General features: G+C 38.7%; 1 protein-coding gene across 1 annotated transcript in view; it reads right to left on the reverse strand.

The window, feature by feature from the left end:
- Positions 1-18,859: 18,859 nt before the first annotated feature.
- Positions 18,860-24,055, reverse strand: part of GLDN (gliomedin) — a 54,510-nt gene continuing 49,314 nt past the window's right edge. The window contains exons 9-10 of the mRNA XM_006920363.1: positions 21,761-21,911; positions 18,860-19,361 (exon numbers count right to left, since the gene is read on the reverse strand). Coding sequence (XP_006920425.1) covers positions 18,884-19,361; positions 21,761-21,911 — 629 coding nt within the window. The 3' untranslated portion in view covers positions 18,860-18,883. The remainder of the gene's footprint in view (positions 19,362-21,760; positions 21,912-24,055) is intronic.

A 24,055-nucleotide genomic window follows, 5' to 3' on the forward strand; every position in this document is an offset into this window, starting at 1 on the left:
TTTAAAGTGGGTATTAGGTCTTGGTTTGTTTGGTTTTTTAATCCTCGCTGACTTTCTTTTATTGGTATATCTAGACCATTTCTGATACTCTATGAAAAGCTGTTGGTTTTCAGTTTGTTTTGTTTTTTTTTCTTATAAGGATAGGAATGATGACTGCCAAGCTCTTTACATGCTGGAGCTGAAACCTGAAGTTCTACAGTGTGTTTTTATAAGCATTACAAACTATTTCTATAAAATTTTACTGTCTTAGGGTATAATTTATATAATGTTAAATTTGCATCAATCAGTGTTACGTACCTTGAGTACTTACATACTTGGGCTTTGTTGGCAGTTTTGGATGAGATCGAAATGGAACTATGATGGTATTTTCTCCAGGGAAATGATGATGACGGTGATAATTCGTTGAGTACTTCTAGCCCTAGTTAAGCAACTTGTGTAGAGTATCTTACTTAACCTCCAGAACAAACCTACGAGGCACTGCTTTTTGTTAGAGATAATAGATTTTAAAAATCCGTTTTACAGGTGAAAAAAGGTGAGACTTAGAGAAATTAAGTAATATAACTCAATACTATAAAGATTCTAATTTAGTTTGACTCCAGAATTTACACCCACTTAGCCCTACACTATATTGTTAACTTTGCCCTGCAGATATCTAAATTCTATCCCCAGATTCCCATGAAGTCCTGAGAGAATACATATAATCCTAATAGAGAATATATATATATAATGAGAGAATATATACTAGGCATACATTACTAGGTGGTCTTTGAACTTCATGATGGATTCTTTAACTTAAGCTATATATGCACAAGAACTTAACACCTGAAACAGGCCAAAAAAAAAACCCTTTATGACTGACTTCATATCCCAAACTCAAATCTGAGTCTTAGCTCTCATATTGCTCCAAAATAAGAGAGGTTATAATATGCACACTGACAAGAAGACCCAAAGGAAAAATGCTTGAGAAACTTTATTGTCCCAATCCCAAAAGTAAAACCGGCCCAAACTAGATAGCCAGGGCAGGATACTTTAAGCATAAATGCTTTGAGAGAGTATGAGCTTTCAAAAGAATGGAGAGAACTTCTCTGTCAGGTAAAAGAAGAGCCTCTAGATTTACCCTTTTGCTTGAAACAAAAAAATAGACTGATAAAAAAAGAAGGACAAGAGCAGATTTTTTTCCAGAAAAAAAGCCAATCAAAAGATAGAGGAACAACATTTTTAAACTCCTGCAAATATCTATCTATCTATCTTATCTATCTATCTATCTATCTATCTATCTATCTATCTATCTATATCTCAACATAAAATTCTTAACCCAGTGAAAATAGCTTTCAGAAATTAAGGTGAAATATTCTTCTCAAAGTCTTCGAAAAAATGAAGGGTAGGAACACTTCTAGACTCATTTTATGAGGCCAGCCGTACCGATACCCAAACCAGACAAGGACGCTACAGAAAAGAAAATTACAGGCCAATCTTCCTGATGAACATAGTTGTAAAAATCCTCAACAAAATATTAGCAAACCACATTCAACAATACAATAAAAGGATTCTACACCATGATCAAGTGGGACTTATTTCAAGGATGCAAGGATGGATAAACAACAAATCAGTGTCATATAATACATGACAAAAGGATTAAAATCATAAATACAGAAAAAGCATTGGACAAAATTCAACGTCTATCTATGATAAAAACTCTCACTTGAGTATAGAGGGAATATACCTTAACATGCTAAAGGTCAAGTTCATAGCTAACATTAAATGATGAAAAACAAAGCATTTCTTCTAAGATCCAGGAACAAGACACGGATGCCCACTCTCACCACTTTAATTCAGCATAGTACTGGAAGTCCTAGCCAAAGCAACTAGAAAGGGGAGGGGGGCGGGCATCCAAATCAGAAAGGAAAAAGTAAAACCATTTCTATTCGCAGATGACATGACATTTTATATAGAAAACCCTAAAGACTCCACACATACACACAAACAGAAAACCTGCCAGAATAAATGAATTCAGCAGAATTATAGGATACAAAATTAATGTACAAAAGTCAATTGTGTTTCTATATACTGATATCAAACTATCAGGAACAGAAATGAAGAAAATGATCCCATTTACAGTTGCATCAAAAAGAATGAAATACCTAGGAATAAATTTAATCAAGGAAGTGAAAGATCTGTAAACAAAAGTTTAAAATATTGATGAAAGAAATTATAGACACAAATAAATGAAAAGATATCTGTTTATGGTTTGAAAGGATTAACATTGTTAAAATGTCCATACTAGCCAAAGCAATCCAGAAATTCAGTGCAATCCCTGTCAAAATTACAATGGTAAGTTCTGGTTCAAGATGGCAACATAAGAAGATCCTGAACTCATCTCCTCTTACAGGTTCACAAAATCTATAGCTATATATGGAACATTCTCCTCTGAAAATACTGAAAATGGGCCGAGCAACTCCTACACATTGGGCAAACAAAAACCCATATCAAAGTGAGTAAGAGAGGCTAAAATAACAATCTTGCCATAACCTGTTTGTGCAACAACCTACAATTGGGAGGAACTCAAAACTCAGACCTTCCTGAGGAGCAAAGTTTGAACCACATATTGGGCACTTCAACTTTTAAGACCTGCACCTGAGAGACAAGCCCCCAAACATTTAGCTTTGAAAACCAATGGGGCTCACATCCACGAGACTTACGAGATTATTAGCAAACTGACAAATGACTAAAAGAGCTCCCATACTCAGACCCATCTACCCTAGGGCCCACCCAGTACAGAGGCAGCTGAATGGTACCAAGACTGTAAGTGAAAGAGGCTTATCTGCTTACAACATCCACCTGGGGACAGGCATATAATTTAACAGATCTAAAGACCTGATGGAGTACTCTGCGGGGATGGAGGCTTCTGGATGCCCTCTTTGCATGCTCATTTCCCTCTGCCTCACTCCAGCTCACTGGTATGTATTTCCCAGAAAAGAGCTGTGCCCTCATATGGCATCCCTATTTTTACAGCTGCACCCAGGGGACATCCTTTGATTGCCTTGCTTTGGTGGCTAGCAGGGCTTGCATTCCTGGGTCCTATGGGACTAGTAACAGTGAGACAGTTCTTGGCTGGCTACCACCCTCAAAGCACTTCACAGATAGCAGACTGAAACACACCCCCAGAATATTTGTGAAAGGCCTATTTGTTTATCATGGAGCTTGAACAGGCTTCTAGTTTGGTACACACGTAGGGGCCTACTTAGGTACATTCCAGGGATGGAGGCCAGTGGATGCCATCTTAATGATTTCCCTCTCTCTTACTCCAGGTCTCTGGTATCTCCTGAAAAGGAGTTTATACACTTGTCTGGTACCCCAGCTTTTGCAAATGATGCCCAAGGGACACTTCTAGATCACTTGGTTCTGATGACCAATGGGATATACACTATGGTCCCACAGGATTGTGTATATGTACATTCCTAAAAAAACTGCCTGCGGGTCTGGCTTCCAGTCAGCCTGAATCTAGGTGCTGACTGAGATCCTCTCCTTTGAGACACTGAGGTCTTGGCACAGCCTTGACTACTGGGAAATACTAAAAATAAAATAGGCTGCTTGGACAATCACAAAAGTTTGAAAGACAACCAAGAGCTAGAGCTAGGGCATTATCTCACATGAGGTAATGCCTTACAGACTAAGAAAAGTGGCTTTTTTATCTAATGAACATATGTTTATATATCTTCCTTACACAGAGTTAAGGAAAATGAAGAAACAAAGGAATATGTTCCAAATGAAAGCACAAGATAAAACCTCAGAAAATGCCCTTTAATGAAAGAGATAAGTAATTTACCTGATAAAGAGTTCAAAATGAATGTCATAAAGTTGCTCGCTAAACTAGGTAGAAGAATGGATGAACACTGAGAACTTCAACAAAGATAGCAAATATAAGAAAGTACCGAATAGAAACCACAGAGCCAAAGAATACAATAACTACACTGGAAAATGTACTAGAGTGGTCCGACATCAGACTAGATTAAAAAAAAAAAAAGCACCCCAAAAAAAGAAAAAGAAATGATCAATGAACTCATAGATGGGAATGGAACTCACCCAAGCAGAGCAACAAAAAGAATTTTAACCCATTTCCCATTTAGAAAGTGCAACTCGCTGCCAGCGTTAATTTTACATAAACACTCTTCGAGGCTGAAGCAAATCTGACTGGTTTTCAATATGAAAATAAAGTATAAGAACAGTTTTTGTAATTATTTCTAAACAGAACTTATCTCCAATCCTAATGTAACAGATATATATATGATGATCAGTATTAATTTTTTTTCATGTGATAAATTTCAAAGCATGAAACAACACAAAGCAGAACATCTGGGATTTGACATTTTCGGCAATCGAGAATTACCATATTTCGTAAATGGAAATATCACTACTAAAAACAGAATGCTATAAATATAATGATGTCATTTGTTTCCAAAGACTATCAATTACTAGAGTGATGCAAAATAGTAATAAGATTGAGATATTTCTTGGCCGATTTAGGGGATGAGGTTAGGACTGTAATCCACGAGTTATCTAGGGGTAAACGGTGTAGCTGCAAGTACCGCCTGCAGGTATTCTCTGGATGGGAAATGGGTTAAAAAAATTTGAAGATAGCTGAAGGGAATTATGGAACAACATCAAGCAGATCAACATGCACATTATAAGGGTCTCAGAAGAAGAGAGAAAAGGGAAGAAAACTTATTTGATGAAATAATGGCTGAAAAATTCTTTCCTGGCATAGGAAACAGACCCAAATCCAGGAAGCCCAAAATGTTCCAAATTAGATGAACCAAAGAGATCTACAAGAAGACACATTATAATTAATATGTCAAAAGTTAAAGACAAGGAGAGGATCTCAAAAGCTGCAAGAGAAAAACAACTTTTTATGTGTAAGAGAACCCTTACAAAACAAGACTATCAATAGATTTTTTTTTCAACAGAAACTGCAGACCAAAGTTCTTAAGGAAATAACTTCAAACCTAGAAAACTCTCTCTGGCAATTATATATCAGGATAATGTAAAAGTGGTGGATTAATCACTTATAAAGCTAGTATGAAGGTTAAAGGACAAAAGTAGTTAAAATATAATTAAAATAATTAAGGGACACAAGATAAAAAAAGATGTAAAATGTGACATCAAAAACAAAACATGGGAGGTGGGAGAGTAAAAAAGTAGAGCTTTAGAATTTATTTAAATTTACATTGTTATCAATGTAAAATAGACTATTATAGAAGTTGTATGTAAGCCTCATGGTTACCACAAAGCAAAAACCTATAGTTAATACACAAAAGATAAAGGAATCTAAGCATTAGATTCTTAAAAAATCATTAAAGCACAAAGGAAGAGAGCAACAAGGAACAACAAAATGTCCAGAAAACAATTAACAAAATGGCAGTGAGTACATAACTACTTTAAATGTAAATTCTCCAATCAGAAGACACAGGGTGGCTGAATGGATAAAAAAAAAAACAAGACCCATCTATGTGCTGCCTACAAGAGACTGACTTCAGATGTAAGGACATACACAGACTGAGAGTGAAGATGGAAAAAGATATTTCATGCAAATTAAAACCAAGTTGAGGTAGCTATATTTACATCAGACAAAATAGATTTCAAAACAAAGCCTCTAATAAGAGACTAAAAAAGGCATTACATATGATAAAGGGGTCAATTCAACAAATAGATATAACATTTGTGAGTATCTATACTGAATATAAGAGTACCTAAATATATAAATATGTATTTATATAAATATATTGACAGACCCAAAGGGAGAAATAATACAATAAGAGTACAGAACTTAAATACACATTTACATCAATGGATAGAACATCCAGATAGATATTCAATAAAGAAACATCAGCCATAAATTACATGTTACACATGATGGATTTAACACATATATACAGAACATTCCATCCAAAACAACAAAAAAAACACTCATTCTTCTCAAGTACACAAGGAACATTTTCCAAGATTATTATGTTAGGCTGAAAACAAGTCTTAATAAACTTAAGACTGATGTCATATCAAGCATTTTTTTCAGACCACAACGATATGAAATGAGAAATTACAAGAAGTAAACTAGAAAAGTTATGACCATGATACTGAACAACCAACGGCTCAACAAAGAAATCAAAACTACTTTGAGATGAATGAAAATGAAAATGCAGTTTTCCAAAGCTTATGGGATTCAGCAAAAGCAATTCTAAAGGAAAGTTCATAGTCACTTGACATAAATGCTTACATAAAGAAACAAGAACAATCTCAAATTATACCTAACCTTACATGTTAAGGAACTAAAAAAAAATAATAAAATAAAGCCAAAGTTAGTAGAAGGAAGGAAATAAAGATTAGAGCATAAATAAATGAAATAAGACTAAAAAGACAGTAGAGAAAAATCAATACAACTGGTTCTTTGAAAAGAAAATTGACAGGCCTTTAGCTAGACTCACCAAGAAAAAAATAAGGAGGACTCAAAATCAGAAATGGAAGATGTTAAAACTGATACCACATAAATACAAAGGATCATAAGAGACTACTATGAACAATTATATGCCAACATATTGGACAATTAAGAAATGGGAAAATTCCTAGAAACATACAACCTACCAAGACTAAATCATGATGAAATAGAAACTAATCAGATTAATTGTTGGCAAGGACATTGAATCATTAAATAAAAACCTCCCAAGAAACAAAAGTCCTAGACCAGATAGGTTCACTGGTGAATTCTACCAACCATTCAAAGAATTAATACCAAGCCTTCTCAAACTCTTCCAAAAAAATTGAAGGAGAGGGAACTCTTCTAAACTCATTTTTAGAAGCCTTACATCTTCTAAACCCTGATACAAAAACCAAACAAAGATGCCACAAGATAAAATTACAGGTCAATATCTCTGATGAACACACATGGAAAAATCCCCAACAAAATATTAGCAAACCACATTAAACAGTACAATAAAAGGATTATACACCATGATCAAGTGGAAGGAATTTATTCCAGGGATGCAATGGTGGTTCAATATCTACAAATTAATGTGATATACCACATTAACAAAATTCAGGATAAAAATCATGATCATCTCAATAAATGCAGAAAAAGCATTTGACAAAATTCAACATCCATTTATGATAAAAACTCTCAACAAATCACATATAAAGGAAATGTACCTCAACATAATAAAGGTCATGTATGGCAAGCCCACAGGTAACATCATACTCAATAGTGAAAGTCTAAAAGCATTTCTTCTAAGATCAGGAACAAGACTAGTGCCCACTCTTACCACTTTTTTCAACATAGTACTGGAAGTCCTAGCCAGAGCAATTAGGCAACAAAAAGAAATAAAAGGCATCCAAATTGGAAAGGAAAAAATAAAACTCTCTCTATTTGCTGATGACATAATATTATATATAGAAAACCCTATAGACTCCATTTTCAAAAACTCAGAATGAATTTGTAGAGTTGCAAAAACAAAATCAATGTACAAAAATCTATTGCTTACAAACTAGCAGAGAAATTAAGAAAATCTCATTTACAATTGCATCAAAGGGAAGGAAATACCTCATAATAAATGTAAATAGGTGAAAGATTTGTACTGAAAACTGTAAGACACTTATGAAAAAAAAATTGAAGACAAATAAATGGAAAGATATCCCATGCTCATGGACTGGAAGAATCAATATTGTTAAAAAGCGCATGCTACCTTAAGCAATCTACAGATTCATTGTAATCTCTATCGAAATTCCAGTGGCATTTTACACAGAAATAGAACAAATAATCTTAAAATTTGTAAGGAATCATAAAATACCCTGAATAGCCAAAGCGATCTTGAGAAGAACAAAGTAACACGCTCCTTGATTTCAAATTATTTATAAAGCTATAGTAATTAAAACAGTATGATATTTGTCTAAAAACAGATGCATAGGTCAATGGAAGAGAATGAAGAGTCCAGAAATAACCCCACACATATATGGTCAACTAATTTATGACAATGGAACACAGGATACAATGAGGCAAAAACAGTCTTCAGTAAATGGTGGTGGGAATATTGGACAGTCACATGTGAAAGAATTAAACTTGACCTCTATCTTACACTATACACTAAAGCTAACTTAAAAAGGATTAAAGACTTGAATGTAAGACCTGAAACCATAAAACTCCAAGAAGAAAACATACAAGGTAATTTCCTTGACCTGGGTTTTGGCCATGAGTCTTTGAATGTGACGCCAAAAGCAAAAATAAACAAGTGGGACTCCATCCAACTAAACAGCTTCTTCATAGCAAAGGAAATCACCAACTCAGCCTACTGAATGAGAGGAAATATTTTCAAATCATATAAGGGGTTATTATACAAAATATATAAAAAACTCATACACCTCACTAGCAAAGAAAAAAAAAAAGTTTAAAAATGAGAACATCTGAATAGACATTTTTCCAAAAAAGATATACAGATGACCTACAGGTACACAACAAGATCCTCAACATCATTAATCAGATAAATGCAATTCAAAACCACAATGATATATCATCTGTTAGAATGGCTATTATCAAAAAGACCAAAACAAACAATAGATGTACAGAAAAGGGAACCCTTGCGCACTGGTATGAATGTAAGTTGGTACAGCCACTATGGAAAACAGTATGGAGTTTCTTCAAAAAATTAAAAATAGAACTATCAATATGATGCAGGAATTTTACTTCTGGGTATTTATTTGAAGAAAAAACACTAACAAAAAGATACATGCACCCCCTATGTTCATTGCATCATTATTTACAGTAGCCAAGCTATGGAAACAACCCAAAAGTTCACTGATGGATGAATAGATAATGAAACTGTGGTGTAGATATACAATGGAATATTAGTCGGCCATAAAAAGAAGAATTAAATCCTGCTATTTGCAACAATGTGGAAGGACCTTCAGGGCATTATGCCAAGTGAGATAAGTCAGAGAAAGACAAATATTGTATAATCTTACATGAGGTTTCTAAAAAAATAAATAAAAAATCAAGCTCATAGATACAGAGAACAGATTTGTGGTTGCCAGAGGTGGGGGTGGGAACAGTGGGTAAATGAGAGTCAGAAGGTACAAACTTCCAGTTATAAGATAAATAAGTTCTGGGGACATAATGTATAGCATGGTGACTATAGTTAACAGTCCTGTATTGCATACTTGAAAGTTTCTATGAGTAGATCTTAAAAGTTCTCATCAAGAGAAAAAAATGTAGCTATGTGAGGTGATTGTGTTACTGTGGTAATCATTTCACGGTATATACATCTATTTTGTGCACCTACAGCTAATTCAATATTATATGTTTATTATATCCCAATAAAACTGGAAGGAAAAAACGACTGATTGCTTTGCCAAAAAAAAAAAAAAAATGAAATAAAGATTTAAACATGCAAAAGGTGCACCACCAGCAGATCTGCACTGTAGGGAATGTGAAAGGAATATGAAGTCAGTCCTTCATGCCAGAGGAAAATGATACCAGATGGACGTCTGGATCAACACAAAGAAATAAAAAGCACCAATAGCCGTAATTACACAGGTAAATTATATAAAGACTTTTTCTCATTATTTAAATCTCTTTAAAGGACAATTGACTGCCTGAATTAAAAACAATAAAAATGCATTCTGGGGTATATAACATATGTATTGGTAAATTATGACAACAATAGCTCAAAGGCCAGGAGAGGAGAATGAAGTATATTGTAAAGTTTTTACATAAGTGGTGCATCCCTTGTAGATACACTGAGGTAAAGATATATACCTTAAACTCTTAACTTAAAATAACACAACAATATGTTATAACTAATAAGCCCAGAAGGAAATAAGGTGAAATTATAAAAAAAAAAAAAAATCCAATCAGTCTAAAAGATAACAGTTAAATAGAAAAGAAGGGAACAAAAAACAGATGAGACAACAGCAAGTCTGTAGATCAAACCAACCATACCAGTAATTAGTTTCAATGTAAATGGTCTAAACCAAAGGTCAGCAAACATTTTCTTAAAGAGCTAGATAGTAAAAATTTTAATTTTGCAGGCTATAAAGTCTCTGGCAACTACATAACCCTGCTGTTGTGTAGCACAAAAGCATCCATAGTCAACACATAAGTGGATGTGGCTGCATTCCAATAAAACACAACTTACGAAACCAGGCAGCCCGCCAGGCCACTGCTTACTAGTTCCTTGTTTAAGTGCCTCAATTGAAAGGCAGAATCAGACTAGAGAAAGAAGCAAGACCCAAATACATGCTGCCTACAAAAACACTTCAATATTAATGTAGGGAGGAGGCAAGAGAACTAAAATGTTAAATCAAGCTACATTCAGAAACTGCAATATGCTGATCAACTGTGCAGCCAGGCCAGGAGGACACCTGCAGAACAAAGATTTCTGGGATTACTAACAACCCATTTCCACACCTGTGAAGGAGAAACAGGAAAAACAGTCTAAGTAGCTGCTGGACACATATAGAACTGTTCATTCCTTATGGCTAAAACCATGCAGGAACCTATGCAGCAGTCCCCAACCTTTTTGGCACCAGGGACTGGTGCTCCGATGAGAATCTAATGCCTGATAATTTAAGGTGGAGCTGAGGCGGTGATGCTAGCGCTGGGGAGTGGCTGCTAATACAGGTGAAGCTTGGCTTTCTTGCCCACCGCTCACCTCTTGCTGTGTGGCCCAGTTCCTAAAGGCCACTGACCCTACTGGTCCTTGGCCTCCTGGTTGGGGACCCCTGGATTAAAGTCTGGGAACTGCCAGCAGGCTTTTCACACTACATATCTTATCCTTCCTCACTGTCCATATCAAAAGAAATAAGTAAACAGTCTTTATAACTCATAAGAACTAAAGAATGATATATAAACTGAATCTCCCCTCATCCCCCGTCCCTCTCAGTGTCTTTATTCTCTCTCTCTCTCACTGTCCCCATCTCTCTCTATTGTCTCTGTCCCTCTGAGTCTCTTAGGCTCTCTCACTCTGGGCCTCTGAGAGGAGACCACACTCTGTCTATGGAATGTTACCTCTTCTCCAATAATCTTTCCTTTTGACTTTAACTTTGGTGTGTGTGTTGAATTTTTTCTACACTCAGCTAAGAACCCTCTTTTCTCAGTTCAGGGCTTGGTCTCCCTGCACTCGGGGAAATTTGCCCTGTCCTGCATCAATATGACACCTATAGATTCAAAGTAAAAGAATGGGAAAAAAAGTTTCACACCCATTTGAGTTAAAACTTGCTCAGTGTTACTAAATAAAACCAAGAAATGGTGTTGGGGTGGGGGGTGGGGGATGGAAAAAGATATGCCATGCTCAAAACAAAACAAAAAAAATTTGGTGCGAATATGTTATTAGCCAAAGTATATTCTAGAGCAAAAGGGGAGCGGGGGGGACGTTGGAGATAGAAAGAGACAGAGAGGGCAAGCACATAGAAAGATGGCCAAGCAGGTCAGGTTGCCAGTATTTCATTGCCAGACTCCTAGGAACAAGAAAGACCCAATAAGATGACAGAAAAAGGGCTTCCCGAACCTCCTTCATGTGCTGTTAGCCCTTATTATTAACTAGAAAAGGTCCAAGGATCCCCAAAGAATGGAGGAATCCTAGGCATTCTCCTTGAGAGGCAGGAAAGAATAATTGCTATTGCTGTGGGCTCTGGGGTCAGACTTCTCAAATTTGAATCCTAATTTCACTCTTTACAAGCTGAATGACAGTAAGTGAGTTTTTAAATCTCTTTTAATCTGGAAAAGAGGGATAACGATTTATACTTTATGAGCTTCCCATGAGGATCACATTATTTGGTACATGTGAAGCGCCTAGTACAGTGCCTGACACATAGTAAAGCACTCAATGAGTGTGAATTATGGTGATCACCGACATTGCCACCACGTTGGTATTCCTTTTCTAGGTTTCAGAGAACATGAAAAAAGTATCGCACTTTAAATATTGTGTGCAACAATATCTAAGTTGACACAGAGACACTCATTCTTTAGGAGTAGCCAATGAAGTGTTCTTAAATATAAACATCATTTAGGGTAGCATGACTTAACCCAGGTAAGGACAAATTCAGTTTTCCACCCGTTTCTCCTTTACCCGTACACTATAACCACGTCCACAATAATTCTGACACAGATGTGTGGAGGTATTTCTCTACACCAAGCAATTCTTGACACCAGCTGGGTGTCCTACAATTCAACTCAATTCTGATGCTGTCTACCTAAAGAGAGCATCAGACTCCACAGGTTATGGGCTCAGTCCTACAAGACTGCCCTGCCCTGTCCCCTGCTGCGCGCCCCCCACTCCCCCCTCCACCTCTTCAGAGGCTAGTCTCAAGTCCAGGTTGTCACCTGTGCTTCTGACCAACCCACTGTGTATGGGAGGTTCCTACAACTTCTTTCTCGAGTTCAATTGATTTGCTAGAGCAGCTTACAGAACTGAGAAACATTTTACTTACTAGATCATCAGCTTATTGTAAAAGAATGTAACTCAGGAACAGCCAGATGGAAGAGATGCATAGGGCAAGGTATGGGGAAAGGGCACAGAGCTTCCATGCCCTCTTGAGGTGCACTATAGTTTTTACATTTTTAAATAGTTTTTTAAAATAAAAACAACTGTGAGACATGAAAATTATAAAATTCAAATTTCAGTGCCCATAAATAAAGTTTTATTGGAATACAGCCATGCTCGCTAATTTATGTATTGTCTATGATTGTTTTCAGTTACAACAGCAGAGTTAAGTGATTTCAACAGAAACAGTGTGGCCCACAAAGCCTAAAATATTTATTATCAAGCCTTTTGGAGAAAAATATTTGCCAACAAGTAAATTGATTTCACCCACCCTCAGATTTCCCCTTTATTTCCAAATAACCATAAACACTACACAAACAGCAACTTGGAAGTGGCCAACCCAGATATCCCCATCCCACATGAGTCCCAATCTTTCCTTGTCCAAGACCTCACCTTGGTACAGTGACCTTTTGCTGGGAGTTTAACTTTCTTCGGAGCTTGGCACCTTTCATCTTCAAGTCCAGTGTCTGGTCCTCAGCCTTTTCTCCCTTTCTACTACCGGAAGTGAGAGCCTCTTTGTATGCTGTTAAGGAGGCCCTGAGTTTTCCCACATAGTTTTCAGTTAGCGATTAATGGCTCTCAGCTTTTTCTTATTTTTTCCAAAATCAATCAAGCTTAGCAATAACCACCTGATTTCATTATGTTTTTTAGTCCCTTTCTCTATAATTCTCAAACATCTTATACATAACATTTGCTAATGTATTCCTTTCCACTGGTACCATTCCAGATTTTTACCAATAAAAGTTTTAACAATTGGACCACCTTGTCTGAGTGGCTATTTGTGGTCAATCTACTATCTGCAGTGGGGTCGTCATTACAAACAGGGTGGTGAATAATCCAGCTCCAACACTGCATCTCAGTGGCTTCTTTTTGGGACTACATCTGGTTAGAGTTGCCAAATTTATCAAATATAAATACAGGACTCCCAGTTAAAACTGGATTTCAAATACTTTTTTTACTATAAATATATCCCATGTCATATCTGGGAATATACTAAACAATTTGGTTCTTGTTCTTTATCTGAAATTAAAATTTAGCTGGGCATCCTGTGTTTTATCTGGCAAACCTACAGCAGGATGGGTTCTTCAGGAAGCAAACTCTGAGATGGAGTTTAGCCAGGAGGATGCCATTAAAGAGTGCTCTTAGTTCAACACCTGTGGAAGGGAGGAGAAAGAAGCAGGAAGGCAGCGAGAAAAGTCAATCTGCAGTACAGGCCCAGAGACACGCTTGGCTGAACCATGGGGAGCTCTGGCACTAGAATGGCCATGTAGAGTTGTTCCAAGTAGGGCTGAGCTGTCCAGGCCTTTATACTCATGCACAGAGCAGTCATTGGATGAGAGGACACGTCCTGGGTGAAGTAGGTCTCTGCAGCCAAGGCAATGTCTGAAGGGGCAGACAACTGAAGGCTCTATGTTGACAACACTCCCAACACTAGGGGCAAAAAAGTCTTTCCCGATGTGGAATCCAAATAGTAATGAGTGCATCATGTGTCCACTACATTTGTAGAGAGGATTAAAACATTGAGAGAATAGATGATATTTAAGGACATTTCCATTTGAATTTCTATGATTAAGTGAAAGAATGTGTGCACTTTAAAACTGCCTAGAAGAGACACGGCATATAGATGGTAAGCACCAAGTAGTAGCTAGTTTGATGTCTCTAGAACTTTGGGCATGGAAGGGTCATTCAGTGGCGGCGGTGGTTTTGAGAGTAACAAGTGATGCTGGACTTCTGCATGTGTATCTACCTCCCAGAAGGTGATGATTGGCATCACTGTGTGGACAACTTCTTTGCCAGGGAGTGTTCTCTGCCTGACTAGGCTGGGTTTGGCTTATTCCTCTAGATATAGTTTTATAAAAAGGAATGCCTTAAAAAATATTCAAAGTTAATTACTTTCATTTTCCAATTACAAGGACCAGATCCTTCCTGTGGAAGTAGCAGACAGAGGTGGAGAAAATGATTATAAAGTTAGGAAATGGTGTTTCTTCTTGACGCTGGTGCTTAATCTGTGATGTTGGGTGAGTTCCTCATCTTCTCTGGTCTCACTTTCTGAGACTTTAAAATGAGAAGGCTGGATTTTATAATCTTGTGATTATGTATGTGCTCTCTTGGCAAATGAGTTTCAGACATTGACAATGCCAGATTGCTAGGCACGAGAACCTAGCAATTTTAGAATTACTTTTTTAGATTTTAGAAGTAGTTTAACCATCATTTCTTAAGTAGCTCAGTTTTTTAGAATGATCCCAGCATATTTCTTGGAGGGCAAAGTAGTGGGACAGATTAATTTCATTCTTATTTTAAATCTTACAGTGAAAGGCTATAAAATAGAATATCTTAACATCTCATGCGTCACATGCGAAGTCTGAATGGTACAATTAAAGGGGCAAGACTACTATTTTCTCTGTAGACTTTTCTTTTTGCTTTTTATTTTGATGACAAAAGTCACTAACAGTGCATTCCTAGGCCACCCATTAACAGAGGCACTTCTGGGGAAGGTTATAAAGAAACTCTGTAGGTCAAGGCAGCAGCTTCTTGAACTTCACATATATTTAAAATTATTTGGGGGCAGTTTTATTGTAAATTTGTTGTATAACTACGGGACCATCTTTTTGTGGTGTGAAGTCTTAACTATCTAATCAAACAGACCAGCAGATAGAAGTGATGCTGGGTCCCTGACCCACTGCTATAGCCCTTGAATAAAGCTAGAAGAACGACAGGGTCAGTTTGGTTCCCTGTAGGGATGAATTATGAAAGTAACAACTATAATTTATCCAGAACTGTATAATTTTCAGAGCATTTCTCATTTCACATAGAAAAATCAAAAGGGGTTTAGTACTATTATCCACATTCTACAAAAGAAACAGAGGTTCTGAGGGATTAAAAGACTTGTCCAAATTCACAGAAACCAGTTTTTTTAATTTGTTTTTTTATTTTTAGCCCCAAATGTTATGTCGTTTTCAGTTGCCTTGCCTATGCAAATAATTAGCAAATTTTCCTTGCATTTATATGTATATATATCTAGTTCTAGTTACTAGTTTTACATTTTTCATGTTTTTCTTTAAAGAAAACATAGTCCGTATCATGAATTTTCAGTATGCAGGAGGAGCTAGCAAATTGTAAATTTTCAACAGAGGAGTAACCAATATAATTCTACCACGATATTGGTTTGTATTGTTGTTTTTTCTTTTAAATGTTACATGTAAATTAACAAGAGGTAAAAATAACAAATACACTTGTTTCAAGATGTGATTGTGTTCAGCAATGATTATTTTATTGACTAATAAAGGTAAATAAATTACAACCATAAAAAGAGACATTCATCATCATTCATGTGTTGTTCAGGATTGTTCAGAACCTGTGGTTACCAATAGGAAATTAGGGCTTTTAATGACATGGTACACAAGGTCACGGCTGTTGGATGAAAAGGGAAAAGCCCTATCACACATTTCTTTAAATGATTTGACATCAAATAGTCATAGCCAAAATGTACTCTGTGCAGCTGAAAAAATGACACCTGGCTCTTTAAGAACTGTAGTGTCTCATTTGACTTTTCACCTTGCAACCTTGAAGGAAATAAAACTGTGACAGTGCCTAAAATCAGAACTCCTCATTTTAAAACTTTTGCCACAGAGCTCGCTCTCTGTCATAACACCTGTGCTTAGTGATATGTTGAGAACATAACCATCTGCATGGCTTCAATAGGACACGTTATCATTTGAAAGAAAATGCTTTGAAATAGGGTCCAACCTACCTTTGAGGTTGGGAGGGATGGTTTTATTTACTTTCCAGTGGGAAGCTATCTAGTTTAGATTACAGAAGAATTAGAGAATTATCTGGTTTGATTCTGACATCAGAAGAGCAGATATTTGGAAAGTGCTTCAAAGCAACTTTGATAATGACAGTGGAAACTGCTAACATGATATCTTGACTTTAAAACATTTGGTTCTACATTCCGTTTTAGCAGTGAGCCCCAAACTTTTGTTTTCTTTAATCAAATACCGCTTACAGGAAAGAATGAGTAAAATCTTAATTCTTTTTACTCTGTAATGACAAACTTTCAACCATATTATAAAATAACCCATTAAACCTTGATCAGACTCAGTTGTCCTTATATTCTTCTGCCATGGGGGGGGGAAAAATCCCAGTATAAGCTTCTCTAATAGTGAGTATATGATTTCTTACCCACAAATAATTGAGCCAAGATAGCTCAGATATCAAGCAAGACTGGAGTTTCTAAAACTTTTTCCTAAAAGAATATGTGCTGATTTAATAACTAACCTCTTTTGGTTGCTGCCATACAATTAGTATTGTATATATTACTATTACTATTATGGCTATTACTATGAAATTATGTTCATATCCAGGTTCTCTGTGTCCAGAAACAGCAACACATATTTAAATACTTTAAAATAAAACCAGTATTCATTAGTCACATTGATCTTAAACATGAAACTCTATTTTATTTTACAAAACATGAATCTTAGTATTTTTTAACAGCTGTGATGACATGACACAACCAATTTAATTAAAAAGTGTGAGGAAAGGTTTCAGATACCCTTATTTTGAAAATACAACAAAAAATTCCTAATAGCTGCCTAGATATTTTTAGGGGTGAAGAGATTTAAATATTTAAATCTGTATATCCCCTAAGTTTTAAAATGGTTCTATTAATAAGATATAAAAGCAGGACTCAGGGGCACTGAGAATGGATTTGGCCTCCGTCAAAAAGTTTCATAAGCTCTTCCCACACATACACTTATATTTAGTGAAACTGCTAAAGTTTCTTTACATAGTTTTCCTAGGTCTCTTTCCTGGCTGCAGGACCCTAGTAATTTTCTAGATTTCTCTCTACTCTTAGTGGCCCTGCCTGGACCGCAATGCCAGGCTGAAGGATGTCTGAAGAACTGAGTTGGAAGAAAACATATGTATTTAAGGGCATTTAGGATCAAGTTAAACAGAATTTTCACCTGGCATTCAAGAGGACAAGATCACATCCTTTGAAACTATATCAGGGAAGGAACAGTTCACCAATTGCTTTTTGGAAGGCCACTTAATTTTTGCTGTTCTCATCTTTCCCCTTTGCCAAAAACTCAAACCATATAAATTACCACTTCTTGATCTGGAACGAACATAACAAACAGTCTCTGGTGAAATAGCCCTTCCCATAAGTCAGGCTCACTTTGTTTTATAGATCAGTGGTCAGCAAACCTTTGCTGTAAAGGGCCAGAGGGTAAATATTTCAGGCTTTGTGGGCCACTACTCGACTTTCTTGCGACTCAACTCTGTCATTATAGAGCCCAAGTACTCACACACTATAATACATACCCAAATGAACATAACTATGTTCCAATAAAACTTTATTTACAAAACAGTTAATGGGCCAGCTTTGGCCAGAGGGCCACAGTTTGCCCATCCCTGTTCTAGATAATAACCACAAATGATGCTTCTGTTTTGAAAACTGCGAAGTACTTCCCATGATTCTAGTTAGATTAATGCCCACTCACACAATATTTAGGTACTCTGATAGTATATAGATCCATAGCTGTGGTAGAAGAAGCCCGCGAGAACTGAGGATTCAGTTTATGACTCACAGCTGCAAATCAGCATGATCAGAAATTTATATGAACCTGGAAGTGCTTGTTTCTATTTTATTAGAAAACCTGGGCATGTAGCTGTTCCTGGCTTTTGCTAATCTTGGAGCGGACATCAGGAGCAGAGGATAATGGCTCTTCTGGTGCTGTGGTGGCAGGGGCAGATTCAGAGAAAGGTAATAAATTACAGGTAATATGGCTCCTCAGCAGCCTTAAAGGGTCAGTGCCCAAGGCACCAAATATAAGTCAGCACTAAGGGATTCATTGCTCAAACAATTGGGCTGATCCACTCAGGTAAATTTGCTTAATACATGGCTGAAAACCAAAAATCAAAACCAAATATATAAAAAGTTGTGAGAGCAGCAATGGCCATGAATCACAAAATTCCCTACAGGTAGAGGAAATCTTACCCATCATCTTAGCCAGCCCTTTCTTATTACCAGTGGGGAGAACAAAGCCTGAAGAGGGACAGGTAACTTGCTCAGTTAGTTTGTGGAAGAATCGCCAAATCGCAGCCATTTGACTTTCAATCTGTTACTTTCCTCTAGAGAATCTGAATTTCAAGGGCATTTACCAACCATATAAACACGCATGTCATGAGATTATGACAGCTAAGTAGTACCTGGCTACCCTTAAAGACAGTTTTCTGTTGGGATATAAATGGTGCCAGAGGACATATGAAATTTGCTGAGAGGAACAGAATGCATTCCATCACTGGTTTAATGTAGCTGATAAAAACCTCACGGGATAAAGCATTAAATGGCCATCTTCCCACGAGTATAAGTGCTGGTCTCTCATATTGTATGATAACATGGCAAGAACAGACTGCGAAGTTCTTAAATCAAAGCTTGCATTAATCTGTTTCCCTCCTAACAAATCGAAGGCAAATGTTATCCTCATATCTTTGGTGTCTGTGACATAGAGGATCCCTCGGGCAATGAAGGCGTTGCCAGCCTTAGATTTGGGGTATGTGGTATTGATGTGTTGCACCACAGAGAACGTCCTCTCATCCAGTTGGGCTACAAGAATGCTTGAGCCGTCCACACTGGAAGCATAGATAATCCAAAGGCCCTTTTCATCTACAGCTAAATTGAAGTAAGTCTTGGAATTGGCGAAGAGGTATTTTCGATCAAAATACAGGGCATTTTCAAGCTTCAGTGTTTGGGATGTTTCTTTGCCAAATTCGAATCTGAAATGTGTAAAAAAAAGTAGATATGAGTCACCATTTTTATGGACAAGGGTGGTTTTTTAGGCTCCTTTATGAAACTGGGTGGGGCCTGTGATTCTGCATTTCTAGTAAGTTCCCAGGTCATACCCATTCTACTAGTCCATCCCAATGCTATGAGCAGCAGGGGTGTAAAGGATGATGACTACATCTAAGTGTCCACCTCCTAGCCCTGTGACCCCAGGAAAATCCCTTAACTTCAAGAATCCTTGAGTGTTTGCTGACTCCTGAAATGCCCTCTCAAAGATTCCTAGAATTGCAAGGGACTGCAAAAGATGGTCTAGTACAGTCCTTCGATTTTACAAATGAAAAAGGAGACGTAACTGGCCCAAGAACACTCAAGTAAGTAACAGAGTTTGAACTTAGGTGTTCTAACTCCAAGTTTGGGGGTTCTTCCTCTACTCTGTGCTGGAATTTTAAGTCAAAAATTTCACAGCAGTCTACATTAAGAAGAAAGTCACTGGCTGGAAGAGATGTAGCAAAGTGATGGCTGTAAAGTCAATTTTTTTGTCCAGTAAGTAACTGGGTAAATGAAACCATGGCATGGAATCCCAAGCCCTCGGCTCCTGGAGGCCGTCTGATTTGACAGATTCCAAATCTAGACCATATCAAAAAGGGAATTATGGTTCAAAATGCACCTGACTCCAGGAATGAAAATTCAGGTATGTAGGCTAAGAGAAAAACACTAGGGGGTACCATTGAGCCGCAGAAGAAACATGAAGCGTCAGAATCTGTGGCTATGCATTGGAGCATAACAAACTTGAAGCCAATTAAGAAACCCTGAAGTAAGTTTGAGAAGAAGCCAAAGAAGGGAGAGGGCTTGAGAAGGCCCTGTCTGCCCATTTCAGCTTCCAGGACTCTTTTTCCTTTGAACTCCTGGAATTCAGGACTGCTGTTTGGTCCCTGTCTAGCACTGGCACCTAGCAGCTGCATTCCTTGATGCGGTTTGTCTCTCCATGTGAGAAAAGGGTCTAATTTGATCTGCCTCCCACTCTGCTCCCAGGCCTGGCATAGGGCCTCTGTACAAGTCTTGAATCAGTGCGTCACACAAGTTTAGCCTTATTAGAAGACTTAGAGGGACCAATCCTCTTTCAGGGGCTCATTTATCCCAGAACTCCACTACCATCCCCATTTTCATGTAAAAACAGCCCTATATAAATGGCAGCAGGGACCCACAGGGTTAAATGAGGGTTAAATGAGGAGAACTGGACAGGAAGGAGAATGTCTGGGGAGCAATGACTTCTGAACAGGAGGCGGGTCCATGGTCCTTTTCTATTAACACAAGAGTCTTGCCCAAATGAGGTGTCTAGGGAGATACTGAGATGATGGGGAGTCTGGTAGAGGGGGTGAGAGGCAAAGAGGCTGACACATGTGTCTAGTGTGGCTGGTTTAGCTGCACGTTATACGAGAAAGCCTGTCTCCATCCTAAGCTGAGCACTCCAAGGCTAACAAGCTTGTGAGGGAGAGAAGGGTCCTAGTCCTCCCTTCAGGTGCTTGTCTCTGACCTTGAATGACGAGGACCACGGCTTTCGTAACACTGAGACTGTTGTTTCAGACAGGGCTACAGCTAGAGGGCTTCAGAGGCTCTGGTCCATCTCTTTATTTTTATTGAGGATGTGGGAACCACAGGAAGTGGTGTCTCTTGTCCAAACCCATGGAGGGGGCAGGCAGAAGAGCTGGAACCTGATTTCACTGCTCTCTTGATTTGCCCAGGATGACCTGCTTCTGCCTTTAAAGCCCAGACCTTGATTTCTTTTTGAACCATGAAGACAAAACTTCAATTTTTGTGGGGAGCCAGGAAGACTTAGCTGCTGCCCTGGGCACTGTCTATCTGGGTGACCACCTCTTCTTCCCTTTAGGAAAGCAGAGGGTATCCTGGTGAGAGCGACATAGGGATGACAGATCTGAAGGCAGAGACGCCTCGATTTTGCTTTGTAGTCTCTAGTCTTCAATGTTCTCAGCTGTGATGTGAAATTCTTCACACTCAAAGATTTTCAGAACAAAACCGATTTTGGGGTTTGACACCTTGCTGCCAGAGGGAGCTCTGGGCTCTGGCTGCTTCCTTTCTCAAAGGATGAGAAAGCTGCACCCCTTCCCATTTCAGATCTGTTTCTCTTTGGTTCTGACTCTATTCTTGGTGTCCAGAGCAGTATTAAATGCAGAACCCAGGCAGGGGCTGGGACATGGCGCTCACTCAATGTGTCCTGTGGTTCAGTCAGTCAGCAAACCCTGATTGACCTCTGACTGTGTGCCAGGCCCTGGGGACATAGAGTGACGGAAACACAGATCCTACCCTTAAATAGCTCACGGATAACAAAAGCTCCACATAGGTGCTGCCTGGGATGCATGTCCGGGTAACTCACCTCACTATGGTGTTGGAGCCTCCTTTGTGGTAGTAGAGAGAGCCGTTGTAGACGGCATGCCCACAGCCATGGAAATAATATGGGAGGTGGATGAGTGAGTAACTGCCATTCAGCAGGGAGGGCTGGTCTTCGAATTCCTTCACCCTGATGCCTGCAAGAGGGAAGCCAGGGAAAGGCGGTTACCATCTCTCTGGCCTGACAATCGCAGCTTGGGAGTGAGTTGGGGAAGGAAGATCAAAGAAGGGAAGTTGGAGTAAGATGTCCTGCAAGGGTCCTTGTCCAGCTGGAAGAGTCTCTGACTCTCAAATTCAAAATTCCATCTCTCCTATGGATTCTGAATCGTCTTTCGAACGCAGTAGCCACAGAGTCAGCTTTGTTCCTCCCAGGAAAACTGTCACCCTCTACCCACTCCACTCTAGATTGTTTAAAAAATTCTCTATTAGACTGACACAGGCCTGTACCAGGAATAGGAAATACCTGGCAGTTGTTCAGTCCTGCCCTCCACAGCTGCCACTGCTAATTCACATTATTCCTCTTTCCTTTTGAGCCACAGAATGCTTCTCAGCTGATAATCTTGGCAGTCTCTATCAGCTAATCAGTTAGCCTTGAAGAAACGAAGTGGTATGTTTTAGCTATTTCTCTGACCAGTGACTGGCCAGACTCCTTCTGGAACGAGACCGTTGTTACCACGACCAGCAATTCCTGACCACATCCCTTTGGGACAGTGTGACTAAAGTCATGCTCAGATGCAGTATCCTTGCAAGATGGCACTTCACCTTCTCCCCTGGGCTCTCTGTCCAACAGATATCTAAGAAAGATGGCCAAAAGTATTTTTCTGGCGGGTGCCAACCTCAGAGACAGATGGACAGTGCAAAAGATTTTGTCCCTGACATTTCTTCCCCATTATGTTTTGGGGTTTACAAGGCCATCAGTCATAACACTGTGTTGTTTCCTTCTGGATATTGTGCCTAAAATTGGATAAGCTACATTAGAGGTGCCCTGGTCACCATCAGTGTGTTCAAAGGAAAAAAGTAATCTGCCCACTCATTCGTGTTTTCTTAAACAAAGAACGATTGTTACACTAATTAGCAGGGATTTCAGACACACAAAAAGAGAATCAGCCTGAAAGTAGGCAACAGATAAAAGACACAGATGACCACAGATAAATCATCTGCCAAGTGAAAGTACCTGAAAAATGTTCGGTCACCCAGATCCGTTCGTCACTCTTGTTAGCAGACTCTCTTATCCAAGTCCCAAATGTCTCTGTAACTTTTAATACTTGCACTGGATCTCCAATAGAAGTGATTGTGGATGCTACCAAAAGAGGAAATAGAAAAGTTACTCACCCGCCAATTATGACCTTAAGGCATCCAATTTCTGACTTTCGAAATAGGATGCTTTCTTTTTTTACCTGCTTGTGGGGAATGGTGTTCATTGACTTTATCATCAGCTTTTCCAACCAAGGTATCATCATTGGGGATAGCACATGTCTCACCTGAAATGACGACAATAATCGGAGCAAATGCAGTTGGCCCAGTGAGATTTGTATGACTCTGCAGCTGGCACTTTCCCCACCTCAGTACAGACTCTAGGCCCATAGCATCCCTTAAAATAGGGTCACCAAGTTTTTTGGTTGCTTGCTTTTAAACAACAAGTCCTGCGCTTCCAAATATTACCCACTGCTCGAGGAGTGACCACAGTTGCTAAGAATCCCATGAGGATGTCAGTAAAAAGGGGAAAAGTGACCTGAGCCAGCCCATTCAAGCCTTCAGTAATCTGAGGGAGATGTTTACTGACACGTTCCTGGACTCTCTGGGCAGGTGGTATTACTACTATCAGGACTGCATTTTTCCGAAAAGGTTTTCATTCTCTGGGAAACCAATAGAGAGGTGTGGGGGGCAGCCTCATGAAGGGATATCCCACTTTGCCCCTTCTTCCTGGACTGCCAGGAGAGGAAGCACAGAGGAAGACAGAGGCTCAAGGCAGCTCGCCCCAGAGACGCTGAGCCCCACACCACCATCTCCCCACCTGCTGTCGCTGGGAGGCCTATGGAACTCGGGTGCTTGATGGACACCTGATCCACCATTAGTTTGAGGCTACACCTGAATTGGAATTCATTGTCTTCAGCTTGTCATTGTTCCCGTAACGAATGGGTTTAATTCAGACCTTTGAGGAGGAGGTGGCTTAGGGTGGCAGAAACAGGACAGCAGGAAGGAAGGAAGACTAGAGGGAGTGGACTGGCTGGGGTCAGGGCCCTGGTCTGGGGCAGGCTGGGGCAAGTCGGGCTTTCTGGGA

The sequence above is a fragment of the Pteropus alecto genome, unplaced genomic scaffold, assembly GCF_000325575.1.
Source record: "Pteropus alecto unplaced genomic scaffold, ASM32557v1 scaffold86, whole genome shotgun sequence".
NCBI lineage: Eukaryota > Metazoa > Chordata > Mammalia > Chiroptera > Pteropodidae > Pteropus > Pteropus alecto.